The following is a 26495-nucleotide window of genomic DNA, read 5'->3' as shown; positions in this document are numbered from 1 at the left end:
ATCTTGTCCAGCGCAGGAAAAGCAGCCTCATAGCATATTGTATAATGGACCAGAGAGTGAGAATAGAGAGAGGAGAGTAGGAGGTGGGGGGAGAATATGGGAGCGATGGACAAGGATTAGAGGAGAGTGACTGCTCAGCTCTATATTAATGATAGTACTGGAGGGGTGCTATCTGGGAACTGTTTAACTGGACACTGTTGGCAAAAAGGCTCCCAATATGATGCACTCAAGAGAAGCGTCAACAAGATATAAATAACATATCACTTTTAATCTAATCATTAAAATAATAAAAACTACTAGAGCTGTGACTAGTGTTTAATAGCCTGTTGGATACGGGCAGAGCGTGATATCACTGAGAAGGTTCTTGGTCTGGACCGTATAGTATGAACCCAGGTATACTGATGATTATTAGGGTGCTAATTGGATGGTGCCCGGGTGGCTCGGTGTTACAAACAAGTGTAACGGTGTTTCCTCCACCCAATCTCATATTGGCCCCCTCCTGTGGAAACTGACCCATGTTACATGTGGTGTAGTGTGGTGCACCTGCTGGCTTACAGGACACCTGAGTCTCCCGCGATGTTATGGGGGATATCATCAGGACTGGCTCTCCAGGAATAGCTGAGTCATACTCACTGTTGGTACAGCGCCTCCATCTCTTCCAGACCCCCAGTGTTGTAGGGAGGAGTCTCTGAAAGAGAACCTCTATGTGCATCTTCTCCCTGAATGACTCCAAGCTCAGGCAAGAAGGTTTATTTGGCAACAGCATACTTTATTTCGTCAGACAATAGCAGACTGCCCATCATTGAAGCCGGTCTTCAGCCGCTCATTATAGGTTGCCAACCCAAAGGAAGTCCCTGACCGCACACTCCCAGGGAAGGGCACTGAAAGCAGGTCTAGCTCTTCCCTTACTCCCTGATGGAGTAAGGGGAATAGTCTCCCACACCGCTCCCCTGAGGGAGGGCCACAAAACCTGCCAGAGTTCTGGCAGTTTGCTGGACAGACTTACCTCACTCATAGGTGGTGAGACACACTACTAAATACACAAAGTGCTGTGCACTAAATAGCTCCAATAGGCACCACCCCTGTGTCACTGTAATTGAACACAGAGCCTGATGACGCTACCTTCACTGAATACTACACAGCACATGTGTGTGGTGGAAAAGCCCCATGATTACTCCTGGCAAACCTGCCCTTAACAGGGATTATTGCACAGGAGGAGAAATAACTATAACCCCAAAACTACACAGGGTTACACAAGCGAATATAAATATAGAAAATAACTGTTAATCGCGAGTGTATATGCAATAAAGAAGTGAAAGGTGCAAAGGAGAGAGTGGTGCCTCTCCCAAAAACGTGCTCCCGTTTAAAATACCAAAGGACCTGAATATTCTCAGTAGCTGTTTGCCAACAGCCCAGTCACTGAAATTGCTGCTCCACGGTTATTAGTGCAGTGTATCCACATAAAGTTACTCTAGTAACTGCTCTTCCATGTGATACTATGATATGCTACTATAATTATATTGTGTATCTACTGTATGAGACATACAGTATGTCTCAGTCACGCTTGTGACGTCACGACTTCTGATATCACTTATACTCTCTCTCCTTGGCACCTTTCAGGGCAGAGAGAGAGGAGGGAGGAGAGAGAGAAGGAAGGAAGGGGGAGAGAGGGAGGAGGGAGGAGAGAGAGAAGGAGGGAGGAGAGGGAGAAGGAGGGAGGAGAGTAGGAGGTAGGAGAGAGAGCTGGGGGAAAAAGTCAAACATCCTTATTTTGTAGAGGATGGGGTTGGCGCATACAGTGCACATTGACTGAGAATTGGTATATATATGTTTTTATTTGATATATCTGTCTATCATCTATCATATCTATTATCAATCTCTGTTCCTCCACCTCACCTCCTTCTGTATATTTTCCACTCTCTCTTTATCTCTCTCTCACTATACACATATATACTGTATATACACACTATATATATATCATCTTAATCTTGGTCCGTTGTCGGTCCACTGTTTTGTGAAGGCCTCCTAAATGATCTTCCAGGTACTTCTGTTGCAAGCCGCTCTTCTCCATGTTACTCCAACAAATGTCCTAATTTCATCCTACAGTATCTTCTTTGTATTGGTCTTTAGATATTCATTGGAAACTAGTTGAGTACTATATTTGTCATATGATGGCCGTTTGTTGTAGTATGTCCCCCACCGCCATTTTCATTTATTTACCCTTGTGAAGAAGTCAGACTTTTCTTTGCTTCTAACCCCATTCATTCTTTTTCATATCTCTTTGGTTAATACTTAGCATACATCTTTCCATATGTCTGAGTTGTCTGAAGCTTCTGAATTATCTTTGCATTTAGGGTCTAAGTTTTACATCCATACGTGTGCACAGGCAGGATACACGGGTCACATCCATACATGAGCACAGGCAGGATACACAGGTCACATCCATACATGAGCACAGGCAGGATACACGGGTCACATCCATATGTGAGCACGGGCAGGATACACGGGTCTCATCCATACGTGAGCACGGGCAGGATACACGGGTCACATCCATATGTGAGCACGGGCAGGATACACGGGTCACATCCATACATGAGCACAGGCAGGATACACGGATCTCATCATATGTGAGCACGGGAAGGATACATGGGTCACATCCATAGGTGAGCACGGGCAGGATACACGGGTCACTTCCATACGTGAGCACGGGCAGGATACACGGGTCACTTCCATACGTGACCACAGGCAGGATACATGGGTCACATCCATAGGTGAGCACAGGCAGGATACACGGGTCACTTCCATACCTGAGCATGGGCAGGATACACAGGTCACATCCATACATGAGCACGGCCAGGATACACGAGTCAAACACTTCACTCTTAAGGCTCAGTGGATGATTCACTTGAAAGATTGTTATTTCTTCCAAATATTCCCCATTCCATACTTATTCTCCAATTGATTTTGTTAAAAAGATTCCCATCCTTTGGCACTCGCTGTCCAATGTAGACATAGTTTTCAACTTCTTCTAGTTGTATTCCATTTATTTTGATTTTTGTAGAGTTGACACATTTGTCAAACATTATGTTGACTGATATTCATATGGAGGCCCACATTCTGACTTGCTTTCACTTTCCAATTCAATGTTGCTGTGAAAAACTTTGGTAATATGGTGTCCACGCCACACACCCTTTCTTGTATCTTCATGTAGTCTAATGATGGTTGATGTAGCATTCTCATACATGTTCCTTATATTATCAATGTACGCCGCTTCTTTCATATTTTAACTACCTATTGCATTTAAAATGGCCTAGGTGGAGACAGAATCCAAAGCTTTTTTTTGTAATCTGTGAATCCTAAAATGCGTGGTAGATCGTATTCATTACTTCAGATAAGTACAACTTGGATGTGGTCCATTGTGTTGTATCCACTGCAAACAACCTACCTGTGCTCCAGACTGGGCAACGTCCAGGGTCTGGGGGCCTTTCCATTCTTTGTGGATTTGATTGCCTTTGTTACAACTTCTGGAAAGACTCATGGTACATCATTGGTGGTTCCTTCTCACTCTTCGTCTTCTTTATTATGCCCTGTGTTATCTTCACTCTTGTGTATTTTTTTTAAGGAGTCATCAACTCTCATAATGATAAGTGCACAGTCTTTTATTGTTGATCCATCATCTTGTTTGAGTGCAATGATTTGCTTCTTCCGAGTCTTAAGATGCTGCTTCATATTCATTAAACTTTTGTTATCTTTGATGGTCCTCTTCACCGTATCGCAGTAAATGTTCTTACATCTTTAGTTTATTGTTTAGCTGATTGTCTTCACAGCTCTGTGTATTGTCTTTGTTCTTGCGTCTTGGGATTGCTAAATTTCTTGTATTTATCTCAATACCTGCTTTGTTTCATCTGATATCTTTTGTATCATGCTTTTTATTAGTGACTCCCCCAGTTTCTTCAGTACTTTCAACTACAATCTTCATACGTTTTTCATAATTGTTTGTTAAAGTGTCTCTCAAGCAATTTTTCAGCTCTAATTAATATTATAATAACAAATAATAACAATAATAACAATAATAGCAATAATAGCATGTTCTTGTATAGCGCTGCTAGTTTTACGTAGCGCTTTACAGAGACATTTTGCAGGCACAGTCCCTGCCCTGTGGAGCTTACAATCTATGTATTTGGTGCCCGAGGCACAGGGAGATAAAGTGACTTGCTCAAGGTCACAAGGAGCCGACACCAGGAATTGAACCAGGTTCCCCTGCTTCAAACTCAAACGCAGTGCCAGTCAGTGTTGTTACTCACTGAGCCACTCATTCTCCCATATCTCCTGTTATTCTTGAGGTTCTTGATGTTGATTGTATTTTTCTTCTTTTTAACCAGTGTTCTTCTTTTCCTTTTCACATGAAGCTGTGACTTGCAGCGAACCAATAAGTGATCACTCTGTGTGTGAAAATTGTTAATGACAATGCAGCCTCCAATCCTGTGTTTCTTGTCAACAATGATATAGAAGGAGCGGCTCAGTGAGTAAAGACACTGACTGGCACTGAGTTTGGAGCAGGGGAACCTGGTTAAATTCCTGGTGTCGGCTCCTTGTGTCCTTGGGCAAGTCACTTTATCTCCCTGTGCCTCAGGCACCCAAAAAAAACACCATGGATTGTAAGCTCCACAGGGCAGGGACCTGTGCCTTCAAAATGTCTCTGTAAAGCGCTACGTAAAACTAGCAGCACTGTACAAGAGCATGCTATTATTTCAGCAAATTTCACTATTTATTCCATTGGATCTAGTCCTTGATTATCTTCTATTTTGATCCTTCTTATAGAACGAATCCGATATAAAGGCTTTTCACATTCTGCAAATTCTACCAATATGTCTCCATGCTCATTCCTTTTGCAGTAACCACACTTTCCAACTGGTTCATCTTCGTCTTTCTGCTGGGCACAAGTTGAAAACTCCCATAATGATCTCGAGGTGGCAATTTCCTTTGTTAAGTTAGTTGATTTCATAGTAGACGTCTTCCACTTCATTGTCTGTGTGAGTTGAGGTTGGGGCATACACCTAGATCATTTAAAGCTGGTGTCTCTGTGTCAACCGAATGATGATTCTGGCTGCTCTTTTTGATGATCTGTCATACTCCACTATGATATTTATCAATGTCTTGTTAATGATGGAGCCAATTCTGCTGATTCTTCAATCTTAAGTACCTCTAATATAATAGCTGTCCATTTCTGAGCTCAATTAGGCCTTCATCTTTTCTTCTTACTTCACTAAGGCCAACAGTATCCCATTTACTCTTTTTAAGCTTTTCTCTTCCAGTTCTTGCAGGGCTGCTTCATTGGAGAGAATTTGGCAACTGTAGGTATCTATATTGAGTTTTGAATGACAACTGGTGTTTAACCTTCGAAGATTCTTAGCACCCTCTGCCTTAATGCCTTCTTCCTAAATGCCGTTGAGCAGGGTAATCCGGCCTCTGAGAAGAAGGGTCTTTGCTTTTTGGTATCGTTCATATTTTGGAGGTTCAGGCCTTACTTGCCATAACAGCCTCATTTCCATGATGGAAAGTACCTTTCCTACATTAGCCATGCATATTGTTCAAGCTTTCATATTATGGTTGAACCTACCAACACAAGCACCACTGTAGATCTTCCTGAACACCCATTTCCACCTTCCCGTCACATTGAGGCAGTGAGATAACAATTTGTGGGAATGTATATGTAACGGGTATTCCCCCACCCAACCGCATATAGAGTATGTGTGAGGGGGAACCTAGGTGTTACCAGGTGTGGTGCGTATACCTGCAGGTTCACCAGGGGCCTGAGCCTCCGCTTGCTGGGAACCTGGGGTGCTCTCTGGAACGTCTCTTGATCAGCGCCTCCACCTATGCAGGATTCTAGGAGTATAGAATGTACCCTACACAGGACCCGCATATAGTAATCACATACACTGGAGTATAGGTATAACCATTTACTATATGCAGCATCAATAACACAAAACATTAACCATATATATTAGCAACTCAGTAACTGTACCAAAGTCTCAAGTGTCAGTCACTCCAGCTAGGAGCGTATACCCCGTGCTCACCACCGTGTACCCCCACACCGAGTCCACAGTATATCCCCCTTGTCCCGTGGTCAGCGCTGCCACTATGTGTGAGTACTTTGTTGGTGCACTTATAATGATACCTGCCTGGTGCGGCGGCACCTGGCTTTAAAGAATCTTCTCAAAGGATCAGACGAGTTCCTGCACGACATCCAGGATCCACCGCATGGTGATCCGTCAGGGGTGATCCCACCCTGAAGATAGTCCAGCTCTCTTTAATGGCGTGGGCTTGAGCCCAAGCCTCTTGGCGGGAAACACAGCGTCCGCTGTGTCCCTAACTAGCAAACAGCTAATGGGGCAGGGTCCCTAACCTAGGGCCTGTCCCTATAGCACCACAAGCTATTAGAGGGGCTCAGGACCTATCTGGGGCCTAGGGGGGGTTGCTGGCCTAATGCAGCGGGTCACAGACCCCTGCACACACCTTCTATCCCTTACTCTTCCTGGTCCTAACTGACCTCGCTTCTCCAGCACGCGAAATGTATCAATTCCTGGTCCTGCAGGGCAACCCTTCAGCCCTATTGGCTCCCTGGCGTCACATGGTGTGCTGCTGAGGCTCATGGGACTTGTAGACCCTTCCAATAGCCTTCCCTGGTAGGCTAGCGTTCGCGCGCTGCAACTGCGCATGCGCCACTATACAGGGCCGCCGGCACTCACTGCGCATGCGCGAACTTGTGTAACATGGCGGCGCCCTACACGGGAGCCGCTGGGAACCTCCGGAGCACTGGAGCGCTCCCTGCTTGGCCCCCACCCTCCAGATTGGCCGTCGGGTCTGCCGCTTGGCTTCGGCAGCACCCAACAACGATCCCGGCCACGGAGGTAATGGGGGTCGCAGGGCAACGAGGGGTGACCTGGCTGCATATATATATATCCCTCTGACTTTCTTCTTCTGTAACTCTTTCCCCATCATTCTTTTTCTTCTGCATACAGTATGTTTCTCTCTTTCTCTCGCTATCTATACCATCTATTTCTCTATCTTTCTCTTCCCCTCACTTTTTTCTTCTGTATATTTCTCTCTCTCTTGTTATCTATCTATCTCTGTCTCTCTCCCATACACACTTTCTGTCTATCTCTCTATCCCTCTCTCTTTGCCCCCGGTTACTGCCTCCACAGTTGTTACCCTTGATCTTTAACCCATACAGGTGAGGAGGCATTGACGATGTACATGGATAAGAGCCGACTGGACCGGCACTCAGGGAATGGGAATCAGAGTGTGGAGTCTCTACACCATCTGGCATCATCTTACTTTGTTGACAGAGACGGGACCATGAGGAAACTTCATGAGATCCAGATATCAACAGGAGCCATTAAGGTGCCAGAAAGCAGGAAGAGCAATATGGGGTTAGGGGAAGAAAGCAGGGGGACTGGGAGAAGGAAAGTGAGGGGAAAAGAGGGACAGTGAGACTGTAGATAGGGTAAGACTGAACAGAATGGGGAACAGAGAGGGCAGGGTGACCAGAAATATAAATATATATATATATATATAGTGCAGAATAAATGAGTTTTTCAGTATTAGGTGATGCCTTTTTTATTGGACTAACAATTTATGTCATAGGACAAGCTTTCGAGAGTTATCCTCTCTTCTTCAGGTCAAGCAATTCTGATATACAAAGGATTCAATGGCTAAAACAGTGTAGAGAGAGGAAAAAACAAAAAACAGATATTAACTGTAGATAAGGTAGGGTGTTAAGTGTTTGAAGCCAGGGGACAGTGTCAAAGAAAGGTGGGGAGGGGAAGGGATGCTCGGGGGGAGAGAAAGTGTGGATAAGAATTGAGGCAAGCAGGATAATTACAAACAATTTTGATAGGGTGTGAGAAATCCCATGTCCGCATTGGACATAACCCATAATCCTTTGTATATCAGTATTGCTTGACCTGAAGAAGAGAGGATAACTCTCGAAAGCTTGTCCTATGACATAAATTGTTAGTCCAATAAAAAAGGTATCACCTAATACTGAAGAACTCATTTATTCTGCACGATCGCAACTGGACTAACACGGCTATTTTCTGCTTTATATATATATATATATATATATATATATATATATATATATCTTAGAGAGATATAGTGAGAGGCTAGATGACTGGAGAGGAGTTAGGACAGGGAGACTGTGGCTAGGTTATGAGAGAAAAGGGAGAGAGCAGGGAGATGAAAGAGGGAAAGAGACAGACTGGCTAGAAGAAGGGAGAGTCAGAGAGAGATTGGGGAATAAAGAGGGCAAAAAAACAAGAAAGGTTGAGATAAATAGAGAAATGCTAAATGACTGGGGGTGGAAGTTACGTAAGACAGGGAGATAAAAAAGGGAGAGGGCAGGAGACTGGAGAGAAAGAGAGAGACAGGGAGACCACAGGAGAGAGAGGGCAGGGAGATTAAGCAGGCAGATGGACAGACTGGGATATGGGGAGAAAGACGGCCAGAAGACAAGAAAGAAAGAGAGTGAGAAGCTTGAGACTGTAGAAGAGAGCAGGGTGACTGCAAATACGAATGAAACTGGGGGAGGGAGAAAGCAGGAAGATGAGAGAGAGAGAGGGAAAGACAGACAGACTGGTAAAGAGAGAGGCAATTGAGACCAAAAAGATAGAGCAAGAGAGGCTAGCTGACTTGGAGGGAGTGGAGGAAGAAAAGTCGATTAAGTGGGGGACAGTAAACAGAAAGAAATCAGAGAAAGAGATTTGGGGGTCTACAAACTTAGAGGTGGTGGATATGGAAGAATATTGAAGAAGGAATAACTGGAAAATAGGTGGGGAGGCAATGGAGGGAGGCTATTATAACGGTTCTCATCTCAGATCAAGAAGCAGACCCACAGGGCTAAGGTAGGGTATATATTCACCGACCAGAGCCCAAGGACAGAGTCCTTTTAGAGGTAACGTAGTCGGGTTGCATGCTGAGGATCAAGGCAGGTGGCACAGGTGCAGAGATGGGGTCACAGGGCTGAGGTCAAGGCAGGCGGCAAAGATTCAGTGTCGGGGTCATAGCCCGAGGTCAGCAACAGAAAATCCACAGCAAAAGGACAGGGAACACTGAGCAACAAACTGGGACTGCAACAGGAACTTTGCTCGGCAACTTCCTGTTGGAAATGCAGCCTTAAATAGGAGGCTTCCAGGAACCAAGATGGCCACAACAGCCAAGTGAGGGTAAGCTCCAGAAAAAAACAGGATTGGGGTGCATAAACTAGAAACGGATCATGTGGAATCCTCACAGCTACGTGGTGAGCGAGGCAGGGAGACAAGGAGAGAGATACATGACTGCAGATTTATCGATTCCTTCTAAGAAACAACCGTTCCACCCAAGTCCCCAATAAGAAACAGACAACTTATTTGGATGTATATTAAACATAACCTTGCCAGCTTCTCTAACACACCAACACACTGGGAAGCAGCTTTAGAGTATATAGAATGGGGGCCTGAGAGGAAGAGAGGAGTGGGAGATTCAGAGAGAGAGTGACACTGGGCAGGGAGAGTGGACATGAGAATAGTGAAAGTGATAGAGGTAGGGAGACTGGGAAGGGGTAGGAAGACTGAAAGGGGGAGACCAGGAGATACAGTATGTAGAGAGTACCTTTTCCCTTCTGTGTGTGCAGGTCACAGAGACCCGTACAGGACCACTGGGATGCAGCAGTTATGATAATCTAGATTCTGTCAGCTCGGTGCTTCTACAGAGCACAGAGAGCAAGCTACACCTGCAAGGTGAGTGTGAGTCTGTGTGTACTACGCAAGCGAGAGTCTGCATGCGAAACAGAGTCTGTACTGTACGTGGGTTGCTTCTCTTGTTAGGTGAGAGAGAGAGATGGAAGGAGTGGGAGAGTTGTGTGTTTCATGTGTGTGTATATATATTTATATACAGTATGTGTGTGTGTGTGTATGTATATATATATATATATATTTACAAAGAAGGAGGAAGGCTTCATATTGTAAAGACTTTCTCCAACAAGGAGCACATTCACGGTGCACACCTAGGCTGTTAAAACTTAACATTTATTTTACTTGAATAAAATAATGGTACACATCTATATTAATTCATTACCATTATTTTATTCAAGCAAAATAAATGTTAAGTTTTAACAGCCTAAGGCCTTGGCCATGTTTGCTGCTTGCTTGCGGAAGCGTGCTGACGCGCGCTCCCGCTCAGCACTGAGCCCCTACAGTCGCAATTAGAGCGGCTTTAGTAGGGGCTCACCTGCGCTTCCGCGCGCTTGCGGAAGCGCAGGTCTTAGGGGAATTTAACATTCCCCGCTTGCCGGCGAGACAGGCCGGTCACTGGCCCGCCCGCGGCCAATGACGAGTCCGCCCCCGGATTGCCCCCTGACGGCCTGCTGAGAGTGCTTGCGGTAAGCAACCGCAAGGTCAGGGAAAGCACCCGCTTTCCCTGAGCCTCAGCGTGCCTCAGCACGCCAGCGGTAAGCGTGTCCGAGGCCTTAGTGTGCACCGTGAATGTGCTCCTTGTTGGAGAAAGTCTTTACAATATGAAGCCTTCCTCCTTCCTTGTAAATACATTTTAGATTAGCACATAGGTAGCACCCAGTATCAAACTTGATATCTTAGGCTACAATCATAAATACAAACCTCAAAATTACACTTATTAGTGAGCGTTATACTCCATATGTTTTTTTTAATGTATATATATATATATATATATATATATATATATATTTATATTTTGCTAAATATCTATCTATGTGTGTATGTGTATGGGCGTATATATATATATATGTGGATATATATATATATATGTATATGTGTGTGTGTGTGTGTATACTGTGTGTGTATATATACAGTATTTTTACATATAGATAGATGTGTGTATGTGTATTTATTTATATATATACAGTATGTGTGTGCGTGCGTGTGTATATCTATTAGTACAGTATGTCAATGTGTACTGTATGTGCATCCCCCTATATTCTCAGCATCCCCTCTACACCCCTTCCTACTCCCAGGGCTGCAGATCATTGTCCCCCAGTACTTGCAGGAGAAGTTTGTGCAGTCAGCGTTGAGTTACATCATGTGTAACGGGGAGGGGGAGTACGTGTGCAGGAGCAGCCAGTGCACCTGTCAGTGCTCAGAATCCTACCCCCAGTGTAACTGCCCCATCACCGACATCCAGATCATGGAGAACACACTAAGCAACCAGGGCAAGGCATGGTCACAGGCATACAGAGACTTTGAGAGCTCAGGTGAGGCCTCCCATCAATGCCCCTTCACCTCATGTATATTTTCTTATCCTTCTCATACAGTATCTCCTTGTGCCCCTTTTTGCCCTCCCCATTTCTCCCTGAAACATCATTCCCACCACCTCTCTTCCTTTGCCCCCTCGTTCCTACCTCATCTTTCACTTTTCCTCCTTGTGCCCACCAAATATCTCTCTGTGTCCCTATTCCCTCTTTAACTCTTCCTGTGCCACTCATTTCCACCTCTTCTCTCTCTCTCTCTGTCCCCCCTTATGCCCCTTATCTCTCCGTGAGCCCCCTCATTCCCATTTCTTTCCATGCCCCATCCAATCATTTCCATCTGTCCCTGTTCTTCTTGTGTCCCTATGTCTCTCCCTGTCCCTTCAAAACCCTCTTACATGTCCCTCTTCTATTTATGTCCCATTGTCACTCTGTCCTCTCCTAACCTCATCAACTGCTCTTCCTCCACAGATGAGTTTAAATCCTTCATGAAGCACTTACCCAACAACCACTTCCTGAGCCTCGGGGCCATTCACCAGCACTGGGGCAATGACTGGGAGCTGCAGAGCCACTACAAACTTCTGCAGAGCTCTCTGGAGACGCAGCGCCAGAAGATGCAGCGCACAGCACGCAAGCTTTTTGGGCTCAGCCTACGCTGCCGGCACAACCCCAACCACCAGCTGCCCCGGGAGAGGTGAGAGGGACTGACTGGCTGTCTGTATTTACAGAAAGCTGTAAATAAACTAGAGGATGTGCAAGGAAGGGCTACTAAACACGTGCATGGCCTACATCATTAAAAAGACTAGGGAAGACTCAAGGACCTCGACATCTACAGTTTTGAGGAGGGAAGGGAGAGCAGGGATATGATCGAAACTTTCCCATACATCAAGGTTTTCACAAGGAGCAGGAGGGAAGCATGTATAAGAGAAAGAGAAGTGCTATAAGAATAGGTCATGCTCTGAAGCTGGAGGGTGGGAGATCATGGTGAGATGTGAGGAAGTACTTCTTCATGTAAATGGTGGTGGATTTGGGGAATAGCCACTCAACAGAGGTGGTTGGGGCTAATACAGTAATGGATGTCATAAATGTTTGGGATATACAAATTGCTATCCTAAATACAAACGCTTTATCTTTTATCTCTGTCTTTGCTGTCTCTGACACTTCTTCCCCTGTCTCTACATATCTTTGCATGTCAGAGTCACCAGAAGGTAGCCCTCTATCGTTTCCTCACTACCTGTTCTTTTCTGCCTCTTTATGTCTCCCAGGCTCTGGTGCAGATTCTGTCTTTGACTGTCTCTTTTTGCCTCTCTCAGGACAATTCAGCAGTGGCTGGCTAGGGTGCAGTCTCTCCTGTACTGCAATGAGAATGGCTTCTGGGGCACGTTTCTGGAGAGCCAACGGAGTTGTGTGTGCCATGGAGGGAGCACTCTTTGCCAGCGGCCCATCCCCTGCATCATCGGTGGTAACCAGAGCTGCGCCATGTGCAGCATGGCAAACATCTCACTCTGCGGCTCCTGTAACAAGGGCTACAAGCTGTACCGGGGCCGATGCGAGGCGCAGAATGTGGATTCTGAGCGCAGTGAGCAGTTCATGAGCCTGGAGACGGAACTGGACTTCCAAGACCTGGAGCTCCGCTACCTTCTGCAGAAAATGGACTCTCGGCTACATGTGCACACCACTTTCATCAGCAACGAGATCCGGCTGGACACCTTCTTTGACCCAAGGTGGAGGAAGAGGATGTCCCTCACCTTGAAGAGCAACAAGAACCGCGTAGAGTTCATCCACATGGTGATTGGGATGTCCATGCGCATCTGCCAGGCCCGGAACACAACTCTGGATCCCAGCTTCTTTGTCTATGTCAACCCATTTAGTGGAAGCCACTCGGAGGGTTGGAGCATGCCCTTTGGGGAGCACGGCTACCCACGTTGGGAGAAGACGCGGCTGCAGAACAGTCAGTGCTTTAACTGGACCCTCCTTCTGGGCAACCGCTGGAAGACCTTCTTTGAGACTGTACACATCTACTTGCGTAGCCGTGCCCGTCTGCCCACACTTATGCGCAATGAGACAGGACAGGGCCCAGTGGACCTATCAGACCCAACCAAGCGCCAGTTCTACGTAAAGATCTCAGAGGTGCAGTTATATGGGTACAGCCTACGATTCAACCCGGACCTCCTGCGCAGTGCGGTGCAGCAGGTCAACCAATCGTATGCTCAAGGAGGGCAATTCTACTCTTCCTCCTCTGTCATGCTCCTCATGCTGGACATCCGAGAGCGGATCAACCGACTGGCTCCCCCAGTGGGGCCTGGGAAACCACAGCTCGACCTCTTCTCCTGTATGCTGAAGCACCGCTTGAAGTTGACCAACAGTGAGATCATACGGGTGAACCATGCTCTGGACTTGTATAACACTGAGATCCTGAAGCAGGCTGACCATATGACAACCAAACTGTGTTAACCCCTCCTCTGCCTCTCTCCGAGGGTCCCTGGGTTCACACGTTCATCGTTGCAGTCCAGTGGTCCAGCCACTGGGGGAATTAGGTGGACTGACAATTTTACCAGCTCTATAGACTGTGGAGGGTCTTTTCATTTACACCCAGGTGCAAAAGTTCCCTAACCACCTGACTATGATCATGCTGTATAATAATATTGAGTATATTTACATACTTCCAATGATTTAAAAGCTTCTTCTTTAGAACTTAGGTAGGCTCCAAAACCAAGAACTAGCCATGGTCTGCTTTGTTCAATATGGAAACATCTACAGAGGCTCCAACATACATTGAAAGGGGCTGCCGACTGGGGGGAAGAATGCGGAGGGAGACCCAGCCCACTGATCCAGTTGAACGGGGCCCAACTGCTGGGAATTCGGGGAGCAACTTCTGTAATTGACCAGCTGGGCCCCTTCCTCTGCCTGGCCCATGAATGGTGCTCTACACAGATGGGTCTTCTCCAAATGTAAGAAACCAAATGAACAAGATTCACACGTATGTCCCAATCCGAGACAAAGGCAATACTTGGCTTTTTGTCTTGTGGCAAATTGCACTATGTTTATACATACGCCACAACGTCCTTTAGTAGTTCCCTACAGTGCAACTTACCCTGGGAACTGTTAGAAGATGTTCATTATGTAATTGCCACAAACATCTGCTCTGTAAGCAGAACATTCAGACAGCTGGAAGTATGTATTCCTACTCTGTATTGATTTATATCACAGCATGGTCATTTTCAGGCAGGGTCCCAAGCTCGAACTCCTGCTCTACAGACAGTCGTGCAACACGTTCGATGTAGTATGGAGCTACAAACGGCACAATCATTGTCAGCTGCAGAGCTGTGTGGCTCTCAGCTGCCCATCTTTAATGAACTTGCTATGTCCACTCACCTTAAGGATATTTGACCACTTACCCTCCACGGTCCAGCAACCCACCTTAGATTCCAAGATGTGGTTGCCCTCGTGCCAGACAATCATTGCCCCTGGGAGGGGGTGGGAGAGAGAGAAGCACACGGGCCATACGGAAGACCTAGCCAGCGGAAGTAGGGAGAGGTGCTACGGAAAATAAGTGACCATCCTCCACGAGCCTCGAAAAAAAACCAGCAGTGAAGGGGTTAACTGCCATAAACACAAACCTTTGCCCCCCCCCCCCCCAACGAGGAAAAGAATCTGCTTTTTTTTCTTTCTGTACATTCAAATTTGTAAATTGTAATATAAGAGATGATAATAATGATGATAAAAATTATATGGCGAGGCGGAGGGCGAGGGGGTGCTGTGACCAGCAGTTACACCTTCACACGCCGGCATGTTCCTCCTTAATGACTCATAAAATACTGACACACCACGCAAAGGTCTGTCCGTGCTTGGTGTATGGGAATGAGAGGGTATCGGGTCGGGAAGGGGGAGAAGTTATCATACAGTAGAAGGACCTTCCTGTCCAACCGAGCTATCACACCATGGAAGATACATTACAATGCTATGTAGGAGGAGCTATCGTACTATATTATCACACCATAGAGCAGGGGTTTTCTTACTATAGAGCAGGAGAGTTATTACGCTATAGAGCAGGGGAGTTATCATGCTATAGAGCAGGAGAGTTATCACGCTATAGAGAAGGAGAGTTATTACGCTATAGAGCAGGAGAGTTATTACGCTATAGAGCAGGAGAGTTATTACGCTATAGAGCAGGAATTATCGCACTGTAAAGCAGGAATAATGACACTATAGACCTGGAGAGTTATCTCACCATACAGCTAGAGAGTTATTACACTATAGACCAGGTGAGTTATTAAACTATAGACCAGGAGTTATTGCAGTAACTCCTGGAGTTATCACACTATAAATCAGGAGAGTTATCACACTATAGAGCTAGAGAGTTATTACACTATAGACCAGGAGTTATCACACTATAGAGCAGGCTTAATTATAGCAGGTGGAATGTTTACAACACTAGGTAGGAGGAGTTGTACAGTAAAGAGGAGAAGTTATTACTAGAAATGAACGAAACTCGAACTGTCCCCAGAACGTATGCAATCCGAACAAAACATAGTTTGAGGTTTAGGTGCTAGGCCCTGACTAAAAACAAAGCAAAACCTGTATTTATAGTGTTTTTTTCCATTGATAAAGCACTATGAAGAGCGTGGAGATAGAAAAACCACAATTAATATATTTCTACATGCCGCTAAACATAAAAACACAGGAATCGGGAGTGTAAAGTCAGGAGGCCCTTATTAGAAATTCCATTTGTATCAGACCTGCTACGCGTTCTTGTTGAGAGAGAGAGAGAGAGAGACGCAAAGTGTAGACTCATACTAGGTCTTCTTTTCATTCATATACATCAGGGGCGGCCTACTCCAATCCTCAGGGTCCATCAACAGATCATGTTTTCAGGATATCCTTGCTTTAGCACAGTGGCTCAAAGATAGGGTGACCAGACGTCCCGGTTTAGCCAGGGCAGTCATGTTTTTTGGGGCTCTGTCCCAACATTTCTGGCTCTGTCCCGGTTTTCTGTGCCGCTGGCAAGCACCGACTGTGCATGTGCGATCGGCACTTGCCGGCTGCTCTTGCGCACCTGGCAAGTACAGATCGCGCATGCGTGACATTTGTCCCGGTGTTATCCGGGACAAATCTGGTCACACTACTCAATTAGCAACTTGTTCTGAAGCAGGGATATCCTTAAAACCTGACCTCCTGGTGGCCCTTGAGAACTGGAGTTGGCCAGCCCTGTTCTACATCATTCAAAGGCAACATCTGTGTGTATATATATATATATCTATATATAGATATATATATACACACATATAAATACATACATACATACATACATACATGCAAGTCCTGGTGAGAATGTTACTGAATATTTAGGCCGAGATTATAGTGAGAGGCTGCAGGGCCTGCGCGAGTGTGTGATGTCACTGTATGCAGGTGACAGGGGGTGTGGCCTGTTAGATCACACGAGCGGTTCGCCATTATTGGCTGAACCGCTTTACGTGACGCTGGCATCACGGGCCTATATCATGGAGAGACAAATGAATCTCTCCTGCATTCTGCCTCCCCCGTCGCGTCTCCGCCTGGTCGCGGTCGCGCCAACTATAAGCAACACAACGGAAGACAGGTATTTGTTTTGGCGGCACGCACCGTCGCTCACGTTGCCAAAACCACTACAATCGCGGCTTTAGGATGTACTGCACCATTGGTCTTTCCCCCTTATTATATAGCACATGGGGACTATTCCCTAAACACTAAACTTCGGTAAGTGACGACACTTTACAAGCGATTTTTCATGTGAAGTTATTCACAAAGCTTCGATAACATGGCAAAAATGGCCTCTAAACGGTGTTTTAACGAGCGTTGGCGGTCGGGCTCTGACAAGCCGCGCGGTGGCTCGGAAAAGGCTGAAATTCGCGGGTTTTGCCAGCAACTGCTATTCACAAAGCTCTGAGATGTAAAACGCGGGTTAAACACTTGCGTTTCTCGCCCGCTACCTTAAAGGTGGGGAGAGCGGATTTGCGATTTCCCTCCATTGCCTGAAATAGTGTGCGGGTGGAATAAGTATCTCCAGACGTATATACTGTATGTCCCCTCAAACCTCCCTCCAAATATATTATGGAGAGATGCCTGTGCTGATAAATGAACATGCCTGAGGTACCCTGGGAGGTATGCTAATGTATATGCAAAGTATATTTAAATGAGTCAAACATCTTAAATATATCCTTCAGACCAGCCAGTGTCAGACCCAACAAGATTAGGCTGCGGCCCCGCTGCCTGCGCTGCACGCGCGCCTGGGAGGCTGGCTGCGCGTGCAGCCGAGTCCCCCGGTCTGCAGAGAGCTGCAGGGGGAAACACAGGGGAGGGGGCATGACGGCGGCGCGGCCGTGACATCACACGGCAGGTTCGCCCTCATTGGCTGAACCGCCAGGGGGCGTGGCCTAGTGGTCCGTCGCGACTCCTGCTCTAAATTTTCTTGAGAGCAGGAGTTTCTGTCGGCGCAGCGCGGCGGCCCCCCCTCGCTGCGGCCCCGGCCCCACTGTGGGGCGGCTTTTGTCCCTGCAGCATCCGCCACCGCGGGTGCTGCAGTAGACAGCGGGGACCTGGCCTTAGAACCTACAATACTGCCATCCAGGGCAGCAGCTCTAGCATTGAACTAACCCAGACACTGAGAAACTCCACAGTCACATCTCTCGGGAATCTTATTTTTATATGTACAGCATGTGACAATGTATAATTCTACATTCTTACCCAAGCTGGCAATCGTTTGGTGCTCCTGTTATAATTCTGTAACAATCCTGAGTGTGTGCCTAATAAAATGGCTGCCTTTCAGTTTAAATCAATCCTTCCGTCAGTGTATCTCAGCAGCTACAATGTATCCTGATATTACCAAGGATCTATTGTTACAGTTTACAGCTCAAACTTCTGGGAATATTGGCAACAAATGATCACAAACAGGAAAGTGTTACAAAGATCTGCTTGGGAGGTGTGCTAAAGCCTAATATAGAAATCAAAAGATGCTTTAAAACTGATTAAAACTGGCATTAAGAATTAGAGTTTAAAAAGTCACTAGTATCTAATACTACATAAATAATTTGCTGCTTCAAAGGAAGCTAGGGGAGGGGCTACATGTGAGTAGTAGCGCTCAAAAGTATGCGGTGACTGCAGTTCTCTGCGCCTGGGTTAGTCCGATGCTAGAGCTGCTGCCCTGGATGGCAGTATTCTGGGTTCTAATCCTGTTGGGTCTGACACTAGCACCCATTCATCACAAGGGTCTTTAAACTAGCTGGTTTTAAGGATATATTTTATTAAGATGTGTGACTCATTTAAACATACTTTATATAGACATTAGCATATTTCCCATGGTACCTCAGGGTATGTTACTTTTTTTCAGCACAGGCATTTCTCTAATTTATTTGGAAGGAGGTTTGAGGGGACATATATACATCTGGAGATAACCCCACCCCCACACAAAAACCCTATTTCAGGCACTGGGGGAAAGTCGTACATTAAGTTCCTTTCGCTTATTAAACCAATACAAACTAGTGCGGTATGGTACATTTTTTACCAAAAGCTAAAAAAATGCGATTTTTTTTAAATTGAATACCGTTTTTACGCAAATTTCATACTATGAGGAAGGAACATGCGCTGTTGCAATGAACGTATCGAAGTTTGGTGAATTTCCCCTGTGTAGGAGGAGTTGCTACCCCGTACAAGAGGAGATGGTACACTGTAGAGGAGGAATTATAACTCTAAAGAGGATGAGTTATACCAGCGGTGCGCAAACTTCCTGACCTGCGCCCCCCTGCCAGGCAGCCGCAGCGTTCGCGCCCCCCCCTCTCCAATGACACAGCGTCAAATGACGCCGCGGGTCATGTGACGTCACGTGACCCTGCCGCGTCATTTGACGCATGTTGCCATGGCGAAGCGTCGCTGAAGAGCCGGATGAGAGCAGGTAAGGGTAGTTACAGAAGCCTCACGCCTCCCCCGGCATTTAATTTTATGCCTTGGGGAAGAACGCGGGCCCTCTGTAACCACCGCGCCCCCCCTAGAAATTCTTGCACCCCCCGGGGGGTGCGCCCCCCAGTTTGCGCACCCGAGTTAAACTGTTGTTGAGAAGTTATCACACTGTAGAGGAGGGTTTATTACACTATGGATGAGTCTTTACCACACTCCAGAGGAAGAGTTAACACACAATGGATAAGCGTTTTGTACATGATTCCATCACACTGTGGACCAGTTATTACCCTAAAAAGGGTGAGTTATTACACTATGGATGAAAGGTTATCACACTACAAGAGGAATTATAGCACTATGTAGGAGGCGTTGTTACTCCATAAAGGAGAAGTTATAGCACTATATATGTATATATTTTTTTATATAGCATTCACAGTGTACTCAGAGCTTTAAAAAGACAATATCGTACAGGGAATTATAAAAACAATAAGCCAACAAAGTCAGACAATAGGATAGGACACCCCTGCATCGAAGAGCTTACAACCTAAGTGGTACGTACGTTGGGAGAGTTACAGAGACAGCAGGTGAGGGAATAAGGGCAGTAGATGGCAGTGCTTGGCCACGATGGTTGGTATTAGATGCTCCAACTGTGGGTGTGGGACAGTAGCCATGAGTTCAAGCTATTGAAATGCTTCATTTAGGAGGCGTTTTAAGGTTTGTCTTTAAGGTGGGTAGAGATGGTGCTTGGCATATACGGAGTGAGAGGGAGTTTCACAGGTAAGGAGCAGTGAGGGGAAAAGGTTTAAGGTGAGAGAGCTGGAGAGAGGTGAAAGGGGTGGAGAGGATTTATTACACTCTGCTGGAAGAAGAAAAAATCACACTACAGAGTTATCACACAATGGCTGAGGGGTTATCACATACTAGAAGTGGAGTTATCACACTATTGAGGAATTATGACATTACACGTTATAACATATGGAAGCTGTGGAGGAGTTACTACAAGGAAGTAATTCTCACCCAATAACACAGAAGTTATCAGCCTCTGAGGGAGTACTAATCCAGACTTGTAAACTCATTGATTTAAGTCGGTCGCGCTGTTTTTTGGCCTCAACATGGAGTCTTAATGATAAAGATGCACTCTTTCCCAACATGGAAACCTCACATCTCGGTACATCTTTGGCAATCTGTGAAGGATTTACAGTGTAATATCACACCAAAAATAATTTCATATAATCTGAGCTCAATATGACTCCTTAGTTGAGTAGAAGATCACAAAAAACAGCATTACAGGGATGTTAGCGCCAAATAGAAGATCTTCCTACAAGTAAAGCGCTGCACACCGTGTATCAAGAGTTGCAAATAACCATTCTGGCATTGAATGGGTGCTAAACTGATTTATTTAATTTCAGGGTATCAAAGTGTGTTACAGAGAGCAGTTATAGGAGCAGTTATAGGAGCAGTTAGGGCAGGAGTTATAGGGAGTGGTTATAGGAGCAATTGGGGGAGGAGTTATAGGGAGCGGTTATAGAAGACGTTAAGTGAGGAGTTACAGAGAGTTACACAGTTACATAGTAGATGAGGTTGAAGAAAGACGTACATCCATCAAGTGCAACCTATACTAAATTTAGACGACAGATACTTTATCCAGTATATTGCCCAACCTTTTTTTGAACAAATCTATTGTATCTGCCATCACAGTCTCCATGGGTAATGAATCGCACACTGTAACTGCCCTTACTGTAAAGAACCCTTTCCTTTGTTGCTGGTGAAATCTCCTTTCCTCCAACTTTAAGGGATGGCCCCGAGTCCTTTGTACTGCCCGTGGGATGAATAGTCCTTTTGAAAGCTCCTTATCTATCTTGTTTCTCTGTCTGTTCCCTCTTTTCTTGCTCTCTCTCTCCCTCTACTCTGCCCCCCCTCTCTCACCCTCACTCTCTTTGTCTTCCCCCCCTCTCTCTCTGTCTCTCTGTTTCCCCCTCTCTCTTTCTCTCCCCTCTCTCTCTCACTCTTTCCCCTGTATTTTCTTCCCTCTCCCCCTCCCTCTCTCTCTCCCATCCTTCCCTTCTCTCACTTTATTTCTCTCTCCCCCCACTCTCCCTCCCACTCCCTTCCTCTCCCCCAGCTCTCCCTCTCTCTCTCTCCTCCTCCCTCCTTCCCTCTCTCTTTCTCTCCCCCTCTCTCCATTGTTTCCTCTCTTCCCTTCATTCTATCAGTTCCATTTGCTCTCCCTCTAATCTAATATTTCACAATCTCTCTCCCTCTCTCCCCTTTTCCCTCTCTCCCTCTCTCCCCTTTTCCCTCTCTCCCCCCGTCTCTGCCACATTCCAGCACCTTGTTCTTTCTCAGTGAGCCAGGAGTCCGTGAGCTCAGGGCCCGTATTTCACATATTACGACATGTCACGGCTGCTGCTGATGAAGTCGTCACAGTGAAATGATTATTTGCTAAAGATTTTCTCCCGTTAGGCTCTGAAGTGCTGTCTGTAGAGGGATCAGAGGCAATAACTCAAAGAACCAACAGAAAGGAAGATGTCATCCTGTGTGACGGGCCCCAAAAAACAACCTTCTGGAAAGAAAGGAACAATCCAATTGGTTAACTTAAACAAATCTAGCCATGCTAAAAGCAAAGGCATGACTGCTTTTGTTTCTTTAGCAATGAATTAGAATTGGATTTACCGGATGCCTCTGAATGGGGAAGTGTTTGTTAATCAAGGGGTTTCTTTACCTGTAGCCCACATCGTCCTTATCAAGGAGCCAATACAAATAAGATGAGGAGAGGGGGCTTTGCCTGTGCAAACTCTTGTTGAACACAATGACATCAGACAAAGGGGAGCAGTCCGAGGAAATCACACCCCTCCCACGTTTCAGCTCAGTGTCTTTACAATCTATCTTTAAAACATAATTACATCGGAACATCAGTACACAATTACATAGTTACATAGTTACATAGTTACATAGTTACATCGGAACATCGGAACATCAGTACACAATTACATAGTTACATAGTTACATCGGAACATCAGTACACAATTACATAGTTACATAGTTACATAGTTACATCGGAACATCAGTACACAATTACATAGTTACATAGTTACATCGGAACATCAGTACACAATTACATAGTTACATAGTTACATAGTTACATCGGAACATCAGTACACAATTACATAGTTACATAGTTACATCGGAACATCAGTACACAATTACATAATTACATAGTAGATCCAGATTTCTCCCTGGATCAACATCCTTCCCATGTTTACTTATTTGGTATATCCCTGTATACCTTTATTTTCTAAAAAGATGTGAACATTGTTTGAACATATCTACTGTATTTGCCATCACAGTCTCCATGGGCAATGAATCCCACACTGTAACTGCCCTTACTGTAAAGAACCTTTCCATTGTTGCTGGTGAAATCCCCTTTCCACCAACCTAAAGGGACGCCTCTGAGTCCTTTGTACTGCCCGTGGGATGAATAGTTCTTTTGAAAGCTCCTTGTATTGTCCCTGAATATATTTGTATATAGTTATCATATCCCCTCTTAGACGCCTCTTTTCTAATGTAAACAAATCTAATTCCGCTAGCCTCTCCTCATAAATCAGATTGTCCATCCCCTTTATTAATTTGTTGGCTCTTCTCTGCACTCTCTCTAGTTTCATAATGTCATTTTTATGCAGTGTGCCCAAAATTGTACCAGGAAACATGAATGACACAAGGCACTTCAGATTTTCTAATGCTGAATTTAATGAGCCAAAAAGACGACATTTCGACCTAAAATGGTCTTTTTCAAGTGACGAAATGGCTTAAAGGGTATATACCCATAAATCTCCCAACATGCAATCTGTTGATGATTGAAATCACCTGCAAATGTTTGTTAGACCCCATGAGTACCTGCTTAGCACAGCTGGATACACAGCTGGATACACAGCTGGATACACAGCTGGATACACAGCTGGATAGCTTTTGCATGCGCAAAGCTGGCCGCGGAGGACCAGACCGATGGAGGAGGGACTTCGTTCAAGATACTCAAAGACCCACTACAGGGCGGACACGTATGGTTGCGCAAAAACGTAATGACGTCAAGGAAATCGCGCCGGTAACACTAATACAGTCTATGGGACACACGGTGGCAACAGGAGGTCACGTGAAACCGCGCTGACGTCATTTACATGGCATGGGGCCCCAGAGCTTTCCCTTTAGAATGATGTCCTTCACGAGCCGGCATGATGCAGTCACATGATCACAACAAGGATATTAGACCATGCAATAGCGTCTCTTGGTATTGGACAAGCGAGATTGCAGTGACCTGCCTAACGGCAAATGGTGAAATAAATGTGATAAATCGCTTTATCACATTTATTTCACCTTTTGCCGTTAGGCAGGTTATTGTCACTAGCTTATTCCCTCTGTGTTTCCCTTTGTTTTTTCCCTTCCCTCCCCTCAATCACGCCAATTTTTGGCTTTTGTATATACTGTGTAGATTTTCCCTAAGATTATGGTAGCATCCTTCTAGTGATATATTGTATATTTCATTTCCAACCAATTGATATATTTTCTGGCAAATTTGTTGACCAGTGTTTTCATTCTATTCCCAATGAGTGCTGGGGACATCTCCTTTTTTTTGTACTTCCCATAAGACGTAGCGCAGGTGTGTACTTGTGTCTCTCCCCATAACTACCAGATCCTGGATATAAGGGCCCGTGTAAAGGTGCCGGAACCCCGTTGGAGCTCTTAGTCAGTGTATTAACGTAACAGAACACAAAACCCCTAATCCTAATAGAGGTATATTAGTATTTTATCTGGTAGTGTTAGGACTTGCGAACGGGTGTCTGCCTTGTCGTGGCTCGCAAGCTTACAACGCTTTGGCCAAGGGGTTAAACTAAATGACCCTTTTTCAAGAGAATATATAAGTATTTTACTGTGTATTTCTGTCATGTTGGATGTAGCATTGGGCTTCTCTGTCATCTGTTGTATATTAACGTAACAGGCCTGTACTTCGCAAATACTTCAGTACCCTTTAACTTGGCTCTCGCTGAGGATTCCCTCTGTCACTACGTGTGCCTTCAGATATGTGGCAGATGGATGCTCCGCTTTGTCTCCACTTCTGGAGTTGACCTGTCATCTCCTTGCCCAGCGTCCGTTCACACATGTGGCTCACTGGCTGGTTCCTGATCACTCCTGGTCTGCCCTGAAATCCCTCCAGGTGCAGCCAGCTCTTCTCATGCGTGCTCTCTGCTCTGCCAGGGACTCTTTAAGATCCTCTCCCTTAGTCCCGCCTCTCCAGAGTCCAATGTCATTGGCTGAGGCCCTGTCCATCACAGGTCACATCCTGGGCACACACAAGAGAGGAGGCAGGGGGAAGTCCTGTTATTTACCTGCCCAGGTTTCCAGTCTCTCCAAGTCCTTCTGGAGAGAAATTACATCCTGCTCTGATTCTGCTATCTAATACAATTTAGTATCATCAGCAAAGCTGGAGACTTTGGGGGCTATGCACTAAGCTCAATGGCTTTGCGTTCTGATTTTCCAAAAAAGCAGATTCGTTAAAAAGTGAGGCCGGGGACGCGATTCACTAAGGCCTTGAGCCCATTTTTTAACGTACCTGCTCAAAATAGCTCAGAACAGCCACAGCGTACGTGTATCTCCATGCAAGGCTGTTACAGGCGATCTTACACTAAATAAATACATATTAATAATAGTGTACATGAGCAGGGGGTCTCAGGACCTGAACCGCATTGGTTTCAGGTCCGAGGACCCCCTACTTCAGTAGTTACAGGCCCCGTTATGGGGTGCCGGTATCCCCTGCACTTTAAAGCTCCCGCGTCACGTGACCGGGACATTTAAATTCTGCAGGGGATACCGGCACCCCATAAAGGGGCCTGTATCTCCTGAAGTAGGGGGTCCTCGAGGCTGAAACAAATGCGGTTCAGCTCAGGAGACCCCCTGCACATCTACACTACTGTCAAAACACACATAACAATAAACAATAATTCATTACCGTAGCGGCTATCCGCTATGGCAGGGGTGGGGAACCTTTTTTCTGCCAAGGGCCATTTGGATATTTATAACATCGTTCGCGGGCCATACAGACACAGACAGGCAGGCACACGGCAGGCACACAGCAGGCATGTAGGCACAGAGAACCCCGCCCCCTACCTCTGGTAGTTGTTGTTGCTGCTGCTGGGGGGATTGTGTAGGGTGGATGCTGGGGTAAGTGCGGGGGGAACTGCTGGAGAAGCATGGGGGAAGTGCGGGTAATTCTGCGGGGAATGCTGCGGGGGGAGTGTAGGGGAAGTACGGTGGCTGCTGGGGCTAGCACAGTGGCTGCTGGGGATTGTGTAGGGCTGCTGGCGCCTCACACCACCTCCTCCCTCCTCCCGATCTGGCGAGCGGTGGCCATTTTTTTAAAAATTAGCGCGACCCCGGTTATAGCAGTTGCCTTAGCAGGGCCAGAACAAATGATTTCGAGGGCCTTATACGGCCCTCGGGCCTGATGTTCCCCACCCCTGCGCTATGGTAATGAAGCTGCATTAATGTACATTTTAATAATAGTGTGCGGGAGCAGGGTGTCCCCTGAACTGAACCGCATTGATTTCTGCCTCAGGGACCCCCTGCTTCCCGAGTCACAGGCCCCCGTATGGGGCATCGGTGCCAGTGTTGCCGCCATCTTCATAGCGTCCAAGACGCGACGTGGGCTCTATAAAGATGGCGGCGACACTGGCACCAACGCCCCAAACCGGGGCCTGTAACTCGGAAAGCAGAGGGTCTCTGAGGCAGAAATCAATGCGGTTCAGTTCAGGGGACACCCTGCTCCCGCGGCTATCCGCTAAGGCAATGAAGGGGTTAAGGCACAATAGCATGTTTATTGGGGACAATTGCCCCCAATAAACAACACACATCCCCCCCACCCCCTAACACAAACAGTACTGTAATGGGCAAAAAGACTATTATCCACATATGGATAATAATGCATTTGCCCATTTTAAATACAGATAAATTACAATAAATACAGTCAATATATATTACACTTACCTTTTACAGGCACCCACGATGAAGGCCGTCTTCATCCTGCCCATGTCCTTCCGATGCTGCAAAACATACACAAGAATAAAAACATCCATTGTAATGTCCCCTAACCCCTTAATCACCATAGCTTATTAACCGCTACAATCATTAAGGGATTAACCAATCCTCACCCACCACTCGGGAGGCCTACATACCCTCCCCCACTAACCCCCCACCCCGTGAGGCCTAACCACCCTCACCCACTACCCAGCCGGGAGGCCTACCCACATACCCTTGG

At 46.0% G+C, this 26495-nt stretch overlaps 1 protein-coding gene and 1 long non-coding RNA gene across 7 annotated transcripts in view; one reads left to right on the top strand and one right to left on the bottom strand.

Moving 5' to 3' along the window:
- The window catches only part of BRINP1 (BMP/retinoic acid inducible neural specific 1), a 118368-nt gene extending 103270 nt beyond the window's left edge, over window positions 1-15098 (top strand). For all 6 annotated transcript variants that reach the window (XM_075579445.1, XM_075579443.1, XM_075579448.1 and 3 more), the window contains 5 exons: window positions 7238-7407; window positions 9677-9782; window positions 11033-11269; window positions 11735-11957; window positions 12577-15098. In XM_075579445.1, the coding sequence (XP_075435560.1) occupies window positions 7238-7407; window positions 9677-9782; window positions 11033-11269; window positions 11735-11957; window positions 12577-13717 (1877 nt within the window). In that variant the 3' untranslated portion in view covers window positions 13718-15098. The remainder of the gene's footprint in view (window positions 1-7237; window positions 7408-9676; window positions 9783-11032; window positions 11270-11734; window positions 11958-12576) is intronic.
- A 7823-nt stretch (window positions 15099-22921) lies between these two features.
- LOC142472413 (uncharacterized) lies at window positions 22922-26281 on the bottom strand. The gene is made up of 2 exons (XR_012789690.1): window positions 26225-26281; window positions 22922-24524 (listed from the first exon to the last, which is right to left on the bottom strand). It is a non-coding gene; the product is annotated as an uncharacterized LOC142472413 (long non-coding RNA).
- Between the last annotated feature and the right edge of the window lie 214 nt (window positions 26282-26495).

This window comes from Ascaphus truei, chromosome 21, assembly GCF_040206685.1.
Source record: "Ascaphus truei isolate aAscTru1 chromosome 21, aAscTru1.hap1, whole genome shotgun sequence".
Taxonomy (NCBI): Eukaryota; Metazoa; Chordata; class Amphibia; order Anura; family Ascaphidae; genus Ascaphus; species Ascaphus truei.
The sequence above is the reverse complement of the archived record's forward strand: the minus strand, read 5'-3'. Positions and strand labels throughout refer to the sequence as shown.